This window comes from Melozone crissalis, unplaced genomic scaffold (assembly GCF_028551555.1).
Source record: "Melozone crissalis strain CALT ecotype California unplaced genomic scaffold, PUWL_Pcris_2 ptg000002l_1, whole genome shotgun sequence".
Classification (NCBI taxonomy): Eukaryota; Metazoa; Chordata; class Aves; order Passeriformes; family Passerellidae; genus Melozone; species Melozone crissalis.
This window is the reverse complement of record NW_026535780.1, coordinates 16,793,609-16,810,759: the sequence shown is the minus strand read 5'-3', so window position 1 is coordinate 16,810,759 and position 17,151 is coordinate 16,793,609. Positions and strand designations below refer to the sequence as shown.

Genomic DNA, 17,151 nt, shown 5'->3' with positions numbered 1-17,151 from the left:
GTTGTACTTTGAAGAACATCTGTAAATTTCTAGTGTGTACATCTTTGTCATTTGAACACCCCATTTCATGTAGTCCTATTTTCTCACTACATTTTACTGTAGAGCTCCCAAGCACTTGAATTGCAATCACACTGGGAAGTCATCCCCCTAACATGCTACCTAATGACTAGAGCCTGACAGTGGTACCGTGCACTGTTATCTCCTGCTTCACCATTCTGTGTTTCAGTTGTGGAGCTTTGGAGTTCTTTGATTTGATTTGTCACAGATGCCCTTCATTAATTTAACAGCTCACATCCCTGATGTTTGAGTTCTGGGAAAGATTAAACAGGGCCAAGGACTTCAAAGGTGATCATCAACCACATTCCATTAACACTAATTTCCATTAACATTTGCCAGTTGAAAAACTATGTCAAAGCTTCTCTTGCTTGAGGCTTGACTCCATTGCTGTCCCATCCCCAGCCCAGGTGAGGAGGCAGAGGCTATGTGGCAGTTCAGCTTTATGCTGACAGGTGCACACCTTGTACCTCACACTCACAGCTGCACGCCACAGCAGCCACTTGAGGCCTCCAGTGGGCACCTGGGTGGGCTGAGAGCAGCTGGTGATTAGTTAAATCAGGATGGCTGAATTTACTGCTTCCTCAACTCTTGCTTCCATTCTCCTACAGGTGAGTTTCACCCCTGCTTGTACCATGTTACATGCTCCTGACCCCTGACAGCTTCAGTCCACCAGACCAGCTCAAACTCAAAACAGAACTCATTTATGCTATAGCAACTCCAAAGCAAATAAATAACCTGACAGCATCAATATAAAATAGTTTCAGGATCCTACCAAGCTCTCTTGCCATAGCGTGCATTTCCTTATGAATTGACAGTAACATTGATAGTTCATAATCTCATTTTCTCTGTAATTCAAATTCATTAAATGATTCATCCATGTTTCAAGAAACCAACTTCATGAGTTCCTAGACAAACCTGTTTTTTGTCAGGTCACTGCTCTAAAGCAATTTCATTGAAAACAGATGCATAATTCTAGCTGTTTCCTGAGAAATGAGACATCTCTATAGATTTATGTCCATGTGTTTGGTGATAGGTCAGTTGGCTTTTTAGAATGGATCAGAGCAGCATTCCCCCAAGTAGGGTTTTCAATATATCATCCAGCCACTGATTTCTATCAAAATTCCAGGAAATTTACATGCCAAATTTGCTTGACCTTGAAGAGCAGCTTCCAGAGGGGTAAACAAGGGGCAGATAGAGAAAGATGGCAGGCAGCACAAGCATACACATTTCAGTTCCAAAATATAAATATATATATAAATCACCTTCAACCAGAACTACCAGGATAAACAAAACTGATTAGAAAAATTATTAACTACTACAAATGTTCCTGACCACAAACCAATGCCAACTCTTGAATAAAATCCAGTGATTTAATTCCTATTGAGTTTCTGTTACATAGCAGATCTCTTAGGGTACAAACTCCATGAATCCATGCCTTGGAATCAGTTTCTTGGCTATACCAGAACTTTTATTTCACAGAATGAAAAGTAGAAAGAAGAAGAAGCAGGTATGCAAGGTCATTGGAAAATTGCACAAATTAAGGTATAAATTAAAACCATCACAAATAAGCTTAGTAACTATTTCAAGAATTGCTTGGTAAAAAGTGATTTTCTGGTTTACCTGAGAGGTGTGTGTGGAGAGATTTATAGTAAATCAAAATGTAAGTCTCAAATAAGGCTATACACATATTAGTTTGCGCCTATGCATTACTAGAAACTAGCCAAAGTTGGAGTGCCTCTGGTTTCCTGTGTGCACAATGATGGTATTTCCAACTTCCAAAAACTGAAATAAAACACGAAAACATGATAGATTTCTGAGTCTTTGAACAAGCCAATGCATGTGTTGTGACAGAAGTAGCTGCCTAATAACTTCAGCCAAAGTTTCTCCAAGGCCATTGCCCCATTGGCACCACTCAGGCACCACCCTCTGAAGAGAGAAGATGCCTGACTCAGTCACATACAACAACAGCTGGTCTCTGCCAGGCTGGGACTGAACGAAGCCAGCTCCATCCCACCAGCTCCTGCTTCTGGTTCCTACATCATAGGGGTTACAACCTCCTGATTTGGGTCATTTGGGACAGACTTTTACCAAGCACAGAGGTACTCTGCAAGTGGATAGACATCGGAGCAATGAGTAACTATTTGTTAGCTGATGAACACAGCAGCTAGGGCTAACACACTACCAGGCTGAGTGCTAATATGCCCTGCAGCAAAAAGCAGTGAGTGTCTGAGGAGCCAGTTGTCCTGGGCAAGGCAGGGAAGAAGCATCCCGTGCTGCTCCTTGTAGAAGTCTGACTCTCCCTGCTGCTTGGCTGCTGTGTTCTGAGCCTCTGCTTCTGTTCTCTTCTTATGGTTTAAGGACATCAGTAGACTTCCCCTCGAATCTCTGAGCTGCGGACTATTTCCATTCCAATAATCACACATGCCTGTGGCTTCCACTCATTTGTGTCGTGGCTTCAGCTCAAGCACTTCCTCACAGCTTCCTCTGGCAGACATAGCCACATCAGGCCACAGCAAGAGCCTGAGCTGAGCCCTGAGTCATGGGGTGACAAACCTCTAAACCTCGGTGTGGAAGCTGTGCAAGCCTTTTCCTAAGGGGTCATGTGTGGATGAGAGCCTGCAGGCAGCTGCCCTCAGTCAGACTGTCCCCAGAAGGACAAAAGGACCTGGGGTGAGTGACACCAGTGCGGGGCAGCTGCCTCAGCAGTGCTTTCCCACCCACTGTCACACCCCGCTGTGGTGGCTTGGACCCTCAATCTCCCTCTCTCCACACTTGCTGTCATGCTCTGGTGTCAAGGAAAAACTTTGAGAGTGGCACAGCAATGCTCCAGGCTTGGGACACGAGGCTGGAAAGCTGTCAGGTGGAAAATGGATGTTGGTCAGCAGTGACTGAACATGAGCCAGGGTGTGCCCAGGTGCCCAAGAAGGCCAATGGCATCCTGGCCTGGATCAGACACAGTGTGGCCAGCAGGAACAGGGCAGGGATTGTCCCTCTGTACTCAGCACTGGTGAGGCCACACCTCGAGAGCTGTGCCCAGTTCTGGGCCCCTCACCACAAGAAGGACATTGAGGGGCTGGAGTGTGTCCAGAGAAGGGCAACAGAGCTGGGGAAGGGTCTGGAGCACAACTCAGGTGAGGAGCAGCTGAAGGAGCTGGGGCTATTTAGCCTGAAAAAAAAAGGAGTTTCAGCTGAGAAACTACCATTCCCTGAAAGGATGCTGTAGCCAGGCAGGAATTCTCGCAGCTAAGAAGTAACAGGATGAGAGGAAGTGGGCTCAGGTTGCACCAGCAGAGGTTTCGATTGGACAGTGAGAAAAATGCCTTTACAGAAAAGGGGGTCAGGCACTGGAACAGGCTGGCCAGAGGAGTGGTGGAGTCACCATCCCTGAGGAGTTTAAAAGACACGCAGCTGTGGCACTCAGGGACACGGTTTAGTGCTGGACTTGCCAGTGCTGAATAAAGGGTCGGACTTTGTGCTCTTGGAAGCCTTTTCCATCCTAAACACGTCTTTGATTTAATGTTGCCTCAGAGCTGGGCAGTGACTTCCATATTGGGCCTGTTTTTGCAGTGCTTTGTCATTTTATTTAGTTTTGCGCATTTTGTATATTTTTATTCCATTTTTGGCATAACGAGAGATTTTACTGCAGCACAGCCCAACTCCTGCGCAGCCTGACAGAAATCGGGAGGTTTGTCTCAGATTAGGAGCAGAGGGAAGCGATTCCTGAGCAGTTCCCGCCCGCCCCGCCGTCCATCCATCCGTCCGTCAACCGCGGAACCAACGCGGGCTGTGCGCGCCGCTGCCGCCCGCTCCCCGTTGGCCGGGCCCGGCCTGGGCGGGAGGAGCGGGGCGGGGAATGGAGGCCGCGGCGGGGCGGGGAATGGAGGCCGCGGCGCGGAATTCGGAGCGGGCCGGGGCCGCCATGCGGAGCCGCGCCGAGGTGGACGCCACGCTGCAGACGGCCAAGCTGAACCCGGCGGAGCTGCTGCCGGCCGTGCACTGCCTCAGCTTCGGCCCGCAGGCCGGCGGCGGCGAGTGCTGCCTGCTGCAGCTGGAGCCGGGGCTCTGCGCCGAGCTGGAGGCGGGGCGCAGGTACGGCGGGCGCGGGGCTGTCCCGGACACGGGGCTGTGTCCGCTCTTCTGTATTCTTCTGATGCGGTGGGCGTAACTGCCCCTTAAATCCCATAAACCTGTCTCAGTTACACTGGAAACGAAAAGCTATTTCCTCATAAGAAGGGTGGTTTTTTTTGTTTTGGTTTTTTGGGGTTTTTTTGTTTGTTTGTTTTTTGTTGTTTTTTCCTGTGTATGTATGGTGTTTTAGGTTTTTTTTGTTGGTTTGAGTTTTTTTTGTGGAAAGTTTTCTGCTGTGGAGACTTCTGAACAAAACTCAGAAGATGCTGGAATAGGCTCCCCAAAAAGTGGTCAGAGCACCAAGGCTGCCTCAGCTCAAGGAGCAATTGCACAGCGCTCTCGGGCACCTGGTGTGATCCTTTGGGCAGTCCTGTGCCAGGAGCTGGACTCAGTGATCCTTGTGGGTCACATCCAACTCGGGGTATTCTATGATCAGAAATACAGGTTTAGAAAAGATATCACGTCTCTAAAAGAATCCTGCTGGCTTTGAGATTTTCCTATTAGAACTCTCGAGGCCTGATGGATGGCAGGGTGCCTACAAGTTAGAAAATTGTCAGGGAAGGATGTGCAGTATGGACGTGCAAATTGGCAGGAAGGATGTGCAGTATGGACATGCAAATTGGCAGGAAGGATGTGCAGTATGGACGTGCAAATTGGCAGGGAAGGATGTGCCCTACTATGCATGGGCATGGGGTAGGATGGTTATGTGACACCAAACTCTGAACCAAGAGCAGGTTCTACACAAGGTTTTGATACTGTTTTAAATTTCTTCCTTTACTGCAATGCCAGTGGCACAAGGAAAATCTTTGAAGTGATACAAAATGAGAAGTCCCTCTAAAGAAGGTAGTTCTCTGAGATGCATGTTAGTAAGCCCATTCCTATTTCATGCAATACTGATGAAGTATTATCTGTTAGAGGCCTGAATCATATTGATCCCTTGGGGCACAGCTGAGCTTTGTTCATGCATGCAGGCTTTGGCAAACAAGAGAAGCATTTAATTGAATTGAATCTGAGCACTTAACTTAGTGTACGTAGCCTGGGAGGAACTGAATGTTCCCCTGTCGTGCTCCTGCTTTGGTATTATCAAGTCCTCATGCAGAATCTTTACTTCATCAAGCATATGAGCTGAAGAGGGTGCTTTACATTGTCTCTTTGTCCAGAATTGTTCTAGAAGATTATTTTCTTTCCTGCTTGGAATTACTTGCAAGAAAATAGGTATTAATTATCTGAAGGGCTCTGCACAATAAACGCAGTTTCTGTTTGCTTTCTTGTTTCACAGTGGGCCAGCTTCAGTCCTCATTAAAGAACAACTCTAGTTTGTTATCTAATTTTTACGATTAGTGAACCAGTTCACACATTAAGCATCACTTCAGCAGTGTTTTAGGGGGATTGAGAGAATTGGTGTATGACTATAGGCATTCAACTGTGTTCTGCATGAAAACTTGGAATGCTTGTCTTTTGAGTTCCCACACTAAAAGGAGAGGGAAAAACACAGTCAATTAGATTAATTTACATTTTTTTGGTGAACTGTGACTGCTGCTACCAAACAGAACTGCAGTTTGTAATTTCTTTACAAATGTATGAATGTGAGAAAATATCAAACAAGTTTACTAAGAGTTCATCCTGAAACAGAGGTAAAAATGTATCATTATTTCCACGTTGGTTTCTTTTTTCCAGCCTAATAATCCGTGGTGAAAAGGATGAACATGCAGTGTTGTGCAGCAAAGATAAAACTTATGACATGAAAATAGCAGATACCTCAAATATGCTGCTGTTTGTTCCTGGTTGCAAAACTCCAGAGGAACTGAAAGCAGATCAGGCATCTTGTAATATTATTCATTCACAGGTATGTCTTTCAGGGTTTTTATTTGTTTGCTTTAATTTTGTTCTTTCTTATTCTCTGTAATTTCTTGTATTTTGTCCAAGATGCATATGTGAAACCCAGCTGACATTCAGTTGCCTCAACATAGACTTCTAATGCCATTTTAGACACCCTGTGGTATTGCTTAGCCACTATTGCAGGCTGCCACTGGAGAAAGGACGAGTCTCCTGTAGCTTCTTTGTGTATTGACCAGTTCCAGGAGGATGTATTTATAAATGTGTTTTTTATACAGGGCCATGCTATGCCTTAGGTTGTCCAAAATGGCTTTAGAGCCTTTCTTCAGGCAGTTGAACTTTCTCTGTAATGTATGGTTATTATTTCGGAGAAGTTAAAACTGTGCTTTATTTTTATTGCATAGTAATTACTTGTGGTAGGTATTAAAAGCTTGCAAAGAAAATATAATTTCTCAGTGTTAGCAACTGTTTTTAAAGTAAGCTATTTACAGGTTGATTTTTAGGAGTGCTTTTCCCAAAAGGGAGATTTTACCATGTTGTATCTGAATACTATTTTTTAAATATAGAAATGTATTCTAAGGTGGCTCTTTCAATTAGTATATCAAAATATTTGTCAAAGTGAATGATTTTAGAGTTCTCAGTTTAAGAATTCATTGTTCTCTGCCCTCCTGAAGCATAGTTAATAAAATTCTATTAAAAATAGCTAGGCAAACATTATTAGTCAATTATTTTCTGTAATGGACATAATGGCATCATTGAGGAATAATCCTACTTCAACATCAGTTCTTCCATGAGGTCTAATGAGCTAATGTAAAAAGTTAATTCAAGCTGAAGTAGATTAATGAGAAAGTAATATTCTTTCATATACTTTTTTTTTTTTGCTACATTTAATAGTTTCACTATTCCTGTGAAGTTACACATCATAGAAATGTGATTTGCTTAGGAACTATTTAAAAAGTTTTATTTCTAAGAGCTCTCAAAATTATATCAAAAAGGTAAGATGGTTCATTAACACTGCATATTGTGAAACATAGCAAAAGATACTGTGTGTACTCAGTACTTTGGGGCTTCACTGCCTTTCACTTGCTGTCTTGGTGCTGATCTTTGTATCACTTTCACACTGATACAGCCAAAGCATCTGCCATTTTATTCACCACACAGAGCTTATCTCAGGTAATGAGCTTTGGAAAATTAATTAGAATTATTTATTTCCTTTTATATGCAGAGTATCTTCTTATTACCAAAATGATCAGAAAACAACTTGGCAGGAAAAAAGCCTAGCACTTAAGTAAATGCTAATTGACATGAAGCTTGGAAGTTTGTCAGGAAGTTGGTGTTTAGCTGAATTTTTTGCCAAGCCAGTTATGTAATAGATTAAAATTGACAGATTTCTGTGTAGTAGAATTTGTATACAATTACTTCTATATAGAGGTGGTTTTGCTTATAGTTGATTTAAATGGAAAATTATTTTAGAGTTTTAGTTGTTGTTTTGGGTTTTTTTTTTTAATGGAGGACTTCTAAAATACCTCAAGTGCGCCAGTAAAGCACTTAGGGTATTTTAAAGCACTGTCTAGAGGCTTTTTCATGGAAGCTGTTTTAACATGGGACTGGTGATTGGGTCAGGAGTCACTAAGCTGGAGCCTGTTCTGCCTCTGCAATTCTGTTCCCATTTCTGTTGGTTTGGTAAATAGTAGAAATGATGCTGAAAGGCCTCCAATAGTCTGGCCTCTTCTAAGAATCTTGCAGTAAGTCCAAGCTGTACCCTGTGAAGCATCTCAGGATTACTCTGAAAGTAAAACTTTGGTAAGTCGGTGGTGTTGAATTAAGAACAGCCAAACTTCCTGTTGCACACTCCTCATTTTTGCGTTGACTCAGGGAGAGGAACAGAGATGTCTTGTCAGTTGTGTGCAAGTGTAGCTTTCTGTCCTTGTTACTGTCTGCTTTGCTTGAGTTTAGGACTATGATGATTCATTAAAAAGACCATGAAGTAGATCCCAAGCTTGGGAAGAAGTGGGGAAGATAGACACAGGTTAATACAGGAGGGCTTTTATGGCAGTAACACAATTTACTGTTAAGATAAAAAGCAGTTTCGAGGGGAATTGTGCAGAAATATATCCTGTGGTGATTTCCTGTCATTTGCAGGCAGAGTTGAGTTGTTACCTTTGTCTTATGCACTACAAAGATATATTTTATCAATCAGCTGTGGATTTTTATTCTTCATTGTCTGTAGTAATTTTTTTTATTGAAAACATTGCAATGATTGTTTTATCTTTAAAGTAATTACCCTATTAATAGTTACTTGTTTTCAATGACTGGGTTAACACTGCTTGCTGATAATTTTTGGTAAGCAGCTTTGAATCCAGATGCTACGTTAAAATGTTTAAAGAGTTGCTGTTTTCTCTTGTAGATTGCTGGTTTCTCCAAGAACTATTGGGAATTAAGGAGATGTCGACCAAAAATGAAGAAACTGAGGACGCTTTTAATGGAAGATCCATATGAAGGGCCTGATAGTCAGAAAGATCAGACTTCAACATTTTCAAAGGTAAATCAGCTGTGTAAATTGCTTTCTTGTAATTGGTAATGAGCAAATTAAAGTGAAGATACATCCTTAAGTAGAAAAATCCCTTTTCTCATGTGATTCACAGTGCTTCTTTGAGTTAATTTTTTAACTCTTCTATTATAAACAAGTTGATTGTTAATAGCACTTCCAGTGAGTACAGGTAAGCAGCCTTTTTATTAGTTAAAATGAAGGACATGGAAGGAGACTGGGCATTTCCCTTTTCCTGTAGGAAGTTTCTTGGAGCACAACCTTCAGAATCTTTTCTAAATTCCTTGAGAATTACATGACTACTAAGGTATAGTGCAGCCTTTCCATCTTTGTGTCTGCCATGTATGAGGTCAGAGCACACCATGTGCAGATGGCTTGCTAATCAGTAATTGGTGATGACAAGGAGAAGAAGGGAGTTGAAGAGGGTAACAGGATTATCTAAGGCATGGAATAAGACACACTAAAAGAAGGAAAAACACAAATGAAATCCCGTCCTGCTGTCTTACAGTGTTTCCAGGAAATTCATTTTGGGACCTAAAGAGTAATGAGGAGACCTGGACTGTGCAGCATATGATCTCAGCTAAAAGGCTGATAGAAATTCTGGGGCTTTGTTAGCTTGGTTGGTTTTCCTTTTGACTTGAAGACCAAAAAGTAGTTGTTCCCAAGTATTTTATACTGAGACATGATTGAAGCTGACACCACCAAACCATCTGCGTGTGTTCGGATGTGCAAACACAGATGTTACTTTTCCCTGGAGAAACAGGATGCCTCTCTCTTCCTGGATGATTAACAGGCTGATTTCTGATCAGTTACAGAATCTTGCCCCCAGAATTGCCTACCTGTGCTGTTCTAGGCATAGCAGGACATACAGCAAAATAAGGGTTGGCAAAGGTTCGAGGGCTTAAATTGTCTGAAAATTATAAGCATTGTCAAAGGCTAGCAACATGAAAAAGTCATATGAAATAGTGTTTATTCATAATATTGAGTATTATTAAAAAGATGTCAGTGTCTCCCAAACATTAATGACTGATTTGAGGACTGATCACCATTTATTTTTGAAGGAGAATGCATTTCCTCTATGAGCTTACTGAGTAACAACAACTAGGTATATCTGATAAATACAGACAAGTGTTAACCTTGCCTCTGGTGGAACTCCTCAATCAATCTGAAAGCTCTCCAGGGGAAAACTCTTTCCTGTGGGACTAATTTTCTCTGAAATCCCAAACAGTGTATGTGTAGTAATGATTTCCACTGTTTTGTTTGCTTACACTTAATATTTATTGTGTGCTGGGAATTAATTGGCCACCTTTAATCTGTTTGAAAACAAATTATTCATTTGTTTGTTTACTGTAAGCTGAGTCTCATGATTTTCAGGACTGTATCATACACAGAGAACCCTAGCAGAAGAGCCATAAAGATCTATGGCACTGTAGGGAACCTGTTGCATTGTGTTTTGATTTAGCACACTAGAGGAAAGCTTATAAATATATAGGCTAGTACTGAATTTTACTGTGAAATGACAGGGCATACTCAGATGCTCACAGACATCTCATAAGAAAAAGAATAAGAAACATATTAAATACATTATCTGGAAGTTGCTGGTGTGGACGTGGTGCAAGTCAGCGCATTCCATTTTATGTTTGCAAGGGCAATGCAGCTGATAAAAGCATCAGAGCTGAGAGCAGTGATGTATTCAAAAAAGCTGTTGGGATTGCTGGGCTGGCCTCAAAGCAGAAATGTGTCCCAAGGACTTCTGTGCAAGGCATCTGAATGGCAACAATAAACTTCAAACACACATGCTGATTTGGGGATATTTTTGCTCTCAATTGCTAGCAGTGTGGTTTTTTTAAGTATTGTATGATAGGGTCATCCCTCATTGACATACTGATGGAAGCTTGGCCTGGTGATAGGAACAGTATGTTCCAATCATCTGATAGGAATAGCATAGCAGGAAGTGGAGGCCTTTCTGTATTTATTAAATGGTTTTTTAACATGTGAATGTTCCATATTTAGTGTTGGTTTGTTCCATTTGTGTTCTCATAGTCTGATAGATCTTAATCCAGTACTTAATCCAATGTTTTTCTTTCTGATAGGAAATATTCTTGAGCTATAATCAACAGAACTTTAACATTACAGTTGATTTAAAAGGCTCTACTGTGAATAAAGGAATAGGTGTCCTATTTCCAGTGCACTGATGTCTGCTATTTCTTCCATTTACTTCACTCCTCATGATAACTTCTGATCCAGCCACACCTTCATAAACCCATCACCACAGCACCTTCCCATCTCACCACAGAACTGTTCTGCAGGGAGGTGTTTGTGTTCTGGCTGAGTCTGTGCTGTGTGTGTGCCAACTGATTAGGAGACACCAAAACACAACATGTAACTGTTGAGGTGATGGTGGAGGAGACTTTCCCTCAGTGGAGGTACTAAGGGCAGGTTCTGACTTCTATCCAAAAGTGATAAGTGATTTTTGCTTTGCCTTTACTTTGAATCTCACAGATTAAAATATGTGATTTCAGAAAAGCCAGAACACATTCACTTTTTATTCTTGCTGGGATACTTCACTTGCAGGGTCTGCTTGTGCTAGTTTGACATTCTGGAAATATAGGTATATTACCTAGATCTGGTACAAACATTTTCCTGTAGTTAGACTGCCTTTTATATTGAATAACCTTTTGAGAAAATCTTTTAAGTTACAAGAAGAGTTTCAGAGAATGTGGCAAACCTTAGAAAATTCAGTCTGGGGGAAAAAACATCTGTCTTAAGTCTTTCCTTCATTATAGCTTATAATGCATTTAGTATGGTCACTGAAGCAAAGAAGAAGTAAGAAAACCACTTATATTTCCTTTATTTTTCCCTTGTTGCAGTATACAACAGAAGATTTGTTAAATCTGATTCAAGCAAGTGAGGAAGAAATACTCCACCAATTGCGGGTCATAGATGCCTGCAAAATCGAAGGTATTTGTGTCTAAAGAATATTCTTACCTATGAGGAAATAACCCTCCTATTTTCCCCAAAATACATGTTTCCCTTTTTTAAGGCCTATTCTATATCCTTGTCTTTCAAGGTGCAAGTTACTTTAAAGTTCTAAGACTTGTTCCCATAGATCCATGTCCTCTGCTGCTGTGAATCTGCTCAGAAGGATGAAGCTGAGCAGGCACTGCCAGTCTCTCTCTTTCAGGATAACTCCTTTGCTGCTACAGACACTGGCATCAGAGTATCCCACCCACAGCATGAATATTTTTTAGCTGGTCATCCTCTTCATGACTGAGTGGGTGCTGCTTTCTGTAGTTCTAGAGGCAAAAATAGCTGATTCTTAGGGAGCCCCATCCTTTTCATAGTCCTTTCTTCCTCCTGGACTTGGTTTATCTCAGTGTCTTCCTACCATGTGAGTAAAGGCTGGAGCAATGCCTCACCTTGGGACAGGTCCTATTCATCCTTTACTTGGCCATGCCCAAACATTCAGTAGCACACAAGTTGATGGCCGTCCTAGAGTCATCTGGATTTCTGGATTTTTGTGAACTTCTCTGGACCTGAGCTGTTGCTTTGCAGAGCCAATGCAGCCCATCCTGTTCATGCAGTTCCGTTCCTCAACTAAGCATTAGTTCTTCCACATCTTGGAGTGATATTTTCAGTGTCTTTGTATCTGTGGCGGTTAAAGAAGTACTGAAAATTCCAAACAGTTGAGATAATTAAGTTTCATTCTCCTTTACATATGCTCTTATTATTTAGTTCAAGAACACAATGGTACTGCATATTATGAAGGTGTGACCTGGATGTCCAGACTCCAGTAATGTATCTTAATGACAATAGAATTAAGGTGTTAATATTTTCCTTCTAACAGTGTTTTGTGGTGCTCTGTTTGGCAGGATATTGGAGAATTCTAGACTTTGACTATGAGATGAAACTCTTGAATCATGTGACTCAGCTAATAGATTCAGAGTCCTGGCCTTTGAGTAAGGTTCCTCTCTGTGCCTGCCTTGAAGAACTTGGATCTCTAGAACCCAGGTAAACAATTATTTTTAGAACTTAAAATGGCCTACATTCATTATTAACTATGTGTAATTACAGTACTTGTTAACTGCCTATTAGAATTATAGTCTTGCAAATCTGGATTCTAGTTACTGTGATATAAATGATACATTTTCTTTTGTATATTGGATATTCTTTTGGATATTTTGGATATTTTGTTTCTAAAAATACTCAAGAGAATTTTTAGACAGGTTAGTAAACTGATTTTAGTGTTTATTGTTAATATTTTCATTGATCCTCAGTAGAAACCTTACTGCTGAGTTGTAAATGCTGGAAGGAGCACGTACTTAAGTTGTAAATTGCTGAGCATCTTGAAATAGCTGTTCTGATGCTATAGCTAGCCAAAAATGTTTGGTTTACCTGTTGCATACTAGCTGAGAGGGGGAGTATGTTTTCTGGTGTAATTCAAAAGTACCATTCAAAGAAAGTCTTAAGTTTACAATATGTAGCATTTTCCATTTAATTGCCTTTTGGCACAAAAAGATATCTGCAGTTAGGCTATAATTTATGACAGATCTTCAGAAAAGTGCCTATTATTCAGTAAGGGATAATTGCCAAATTTTTGACTTGCATCATAGGATAATTCAGACTGGTAAAAAGCATTAGGATCATTGAGTCCAACCATTACCACACCACTGCCAAGTCCAGGACTGAACCATGTCCCTAAGTGCCACATCTATGTGTCTTTTAAACACCTCCAGGGATGGTGACTCCACCACTTCCCTGGGCAGCCTGTTCCAGTGCTTGAGAATGCTTTCCATGAAGCAATCTTTCTTATATCCAATCTAAATATGTCAGGCCATTTCTTCCTGTCACTTGTTGCCTGGGGGGGGAAGAGACCGACCCCCACTGGCTACAGCCTCCTTTGAGGGAGTTGTAGGGAGTGACAAGGTCTCCTCTGGGCCTCCTTTTCTCCAGGCCAAACACCCCCAGCTCCCTCAGCTGCTCCTCACCTGAGTTGTGCTCCAGACCCTTCCCCAGCTCTGTTGCCCTTCTCTGGACACACTCCAGCCCCTCAATGTTCTCCAGTTCTGGTCTGAGGGACCCAGAACTGGACACAGGGTTTGAGGTGCAGCCTCACCACTGCTGAGGGGAACAATCCCTGCCCTGGTCCTGCTGGCCACACTTGCTGATAGAATTCTTTCTCCTTGAAAAAAAAAAGATATTGCAAGAGTCTATTCCTTATTTCCCTTACACATTTTAGTCTTTGCTAGTTATAACTAGAACATGGAAGAGACTTTTGGGGGGAGATCCTTCTCTCTTCGATTTTTTACCAGTTTCTTCATTTCACCCACAAAAATGTGTCTCATCATCTGTTCTCTTCAGTTTATTTTCTTCTCCATACCTGTTTCTTAATCTTCTTGGTAACTGTTTTGGTAGTGTCCTAGTAAACACTAGTATTAGAACATGTTTTCTGATTTTTTTTTTTTTTCCAGAGAGATGATAGAACACATTCTTTTAAGCTATGGCAGGAAATATGTTGATGACGGTAAGTTTGGGAAAGATAACATGGTTTAACTTTGCATAAAAGAAATAGTTCTTAGTGAGGAAATGTAGGGTTTTGAAGAACAAACAAATGACTCTGCTGCAGTGCAAGGGAGGGAGGGAGGAGGGAGCAAACTGGCTAAAAATCAGTACAATTGTTAAAGGAAGTTTCACAGGTAAAAAAGGCTATTAAACTGTACAAGCCAATTGTAAACAGAGGTACTGGAACTGATTTATTAGGTGTGTACAAGCCATAATTTCGTGACTAAAGAGAGCTCACTAGTAAAATTTAGTTGACATCTCTCTTTAGATACCCTAGAAGATCTCAGATATTTAAGTAATTAATTGTGCTATTATGAGTAGTCAATGGCATGAATTCAGCTTGCCTGGAGTAGGTATCTGCCTGTGATCTCTTGAACTGCACCACAAGATCTGCTGGTTGTAGGGATTAGATTTGCATTGTCCATCTCATACATAAATACAATACTGCACTGCTGTAATTCAGTCTGAATTCTTCCCCACAGTGGCTTTCAGCTCACCTTTGGGTGAAGCAGGAGTTGCACTTAACCTTAAAGAACATAAGGAAGTCATTGGAGTGACAACAGACTCTTGTCTTGGTGTATTTAGGCAGTTTGCACAAGGAACAAGTCTGAATTACAGAGGTGGCTGAAACAATAGAAGGAAGTGTTTATACCTGATTTGGGTCAGAAATTTTAGCCAAGTCAGTGTGAGAGAAAATGAAATCTCATCTCTTCATGATCTCATAAGGGTGATTAAAGAAGTGAAAGTTTTGTTTACAAGCCATTCAGAAATAGGAGGAGGAACAGTACACTGAAAGGGGAAAACATGGAGGGCAAACACATTTATTGATACAAATTAATACTGTAGTTGGGACAGTAATGCTGTATTCTGCCTGATTTGTTCCTGAGAATGAGAAGATACCGTAATTTATCCAAATTAATACCAAGTCAAATTGCTTCCCAAGGAAAGAAAAAAGGATGCTTGGTGTATAGAAGACTGTAGAACAGAATGGAAATACAAGGCTGTTCTTTTATCAAAAGGCAAGAACCTAAGATAACCTAGTTTTTGCTTCTCTGCAGGGGAGGTTTTCTTTGAAATGCATGAAGATAAAATATGCAGAGCTATAGCACAAATGCTTTTGCAAAATGCAGTTAAATTCAATCTATCAGAGTTTGAAGAAGTCTGGCAACAGAGTGTCCCTGAGGGGATGACAACAAGGCTTGATCAGCTTCAGGTAAACACTTAAAGAAGGATGGATTATTTTGTGAATGGGCTGTAACTGACTTGTGTCATATATAGATTTTAGCCATTATTGGGTATTGTGTTGTTTCTGTTAGCTTTTGAGTTCAAGTATGCTTTATGATATCCTCAATGAGCACCAGTAGTCTGGAATCATAATTCAGGTTTCTCTAACTAAGGCACGTTTCACTGTTTGAAGAAAGGTTGCAGCTATAATTTACTACTTGTAAATGTGACTGGAACAGAAGCTGAAGCTGTTGTTGAATAGATGGTAGTGACAGCCAGTAGAGTAGCAAACACTACTGGAATCCTTTTGCTTAAAGCAGGCAGAGAGATGTTGGAACCCAATGGATTCTCCTTTCCTTCTTATCATAGAAGAAATTATAAATACTGCCTGTGAAACAGTGCCTTTATGATACTTCTTCACTTTGCCTCTGGTAGTGCAGTTCTGGAAGGCTTTGGATCTGCAAAGAGAAACTTGCATGGGATGTTGTCAGAAAGAAGGAAGTTTAATTGTTCTGTCAGTACTTTTTATTTCATTTCTGATGCTGTTCTGCAGGGCTTGGCTCTTGTGGATAGAAGTTTAAGACCAGAGACCATCTTTCTGCTGAAAGTGGAAGACTTACCTGAAGACAATCAGGAAAGATTCAACAGCTTATTTGGCATACGGGAAAAGTGGACAGAAGTGGATATTACCCCTTATATACAGTAAGGATGCATTTATTTTTATTAAAACATAATTAGTACCATATTCTTCTCTTTTTGTATAGCTGGCTTCTGATGAGCCATCACTGCCTCAGTGATACTCTATACTTTGCATTTTAAGTTTAGTGGATTCTCTATGAATAGAATACCCACCTCTGGGATCTGTAACTCTCTTTTTTGGACTTAAATGTGTGTAAGAAGTTGATCCTACTGGGTTTAAATGGGTGATAACTCTCATTTGATTAAAGCAGACAATTCAACGGCTAAACTTGCTGACATTTACTCTATATTTACAACACTAGAACTATAAAGCAATAGTGCTTCCTGTACTGCATCCATTGTTCCTTTGGTAGTTAAGACTTACACTACACATTATCTGGAATGTCCAGCTGTGATATATGTGAGAAGATGTTGATGCTGTCCCAGAGGTAACTGCATCAACCCTTTATGAGTGGCTCTAAATTTACTGTAATATAACTGAATTGTTCAGAGCTAGCTAGATTGAAAACTCTGTTAGAGAACAGTAATAATAAAACTCTGCCTAATACCCCAAATTCTTTTTCTGAAGTAGTGTAGTTTTACCTAGTGTGTAAATGTCAAGGTAAGTTCCAAACTTGAGGTAATTTAAAGTATGTGACAGTTACAGTAGTTCTGGTTTTTTTTCCTAACATCCAAATCCAGTTTATTGCTGTAGTTACAAATGTTTTACAGATTCATTTTGTGTGATAGTATCTCTAAATTCTCTAAATGCCAATGTCCTGTGCTTTATTTCCTCTGTAGAGACTTGTGTGCAGAGAAGCAGACTGTTGGTGCTCTTCTGACAAAATATGCTCGCTCTTCAATGCTGAATGGTGTTAAAGTTTATAATTCTAGAAGACCCATCTCATAACAAGTATTGTTTGAAGAACTGAGGATACTGAATGTAGTAACAGTGAATGTTATTTGCTGCTGCCTTCTGGGGAAAAGAGTGGCCATCATTATACAGTGTACTTACAGGCTATTTGAATATGTTGTATTCTCTGCTCAGCTAAGGAGAGTGTGAGGACACTTGTGGCCTCTGAGGAATGATATTCAGCTCACCTTCCTTTGCCAGCCTT

General features: G+C 40.9%; 1 protein-coding gene across 1 annotated transcript; it reads left to right on the top strand.

Annotated features, from left to right (window-relative positions):
• Positions 1-3,910: 3,910 nt before the first annotated feature.
• Positions 3,911-17,022, top strand: DSCC1 (DNA replication and sister chromatid cohesion 1). Its single transcript, XM_054294866.1, has 9 exons — positions 3,911-4,146; positions 5,863-6,031; positions 8,429-8,563; positions 11,440-11,530; positions 12,442-12,580; positions 14,041-14,093; positions 15,190-15,344; positions 15,909-16,057; positions 16,835-17,022. The coding sequence occupies exons 1-9, from the start codon at positions 3,911-3,913 to the stop codon at positions 16,941-16,943; spliced, it is 1,236 nt and encodes a 411-aa protein (XP_054150841.1). The 3' UTR covers positions 16,944-17,022.
• The last annotated feature ends 129 nt before the right edge of the window (positions 17,023-17,151 follow it).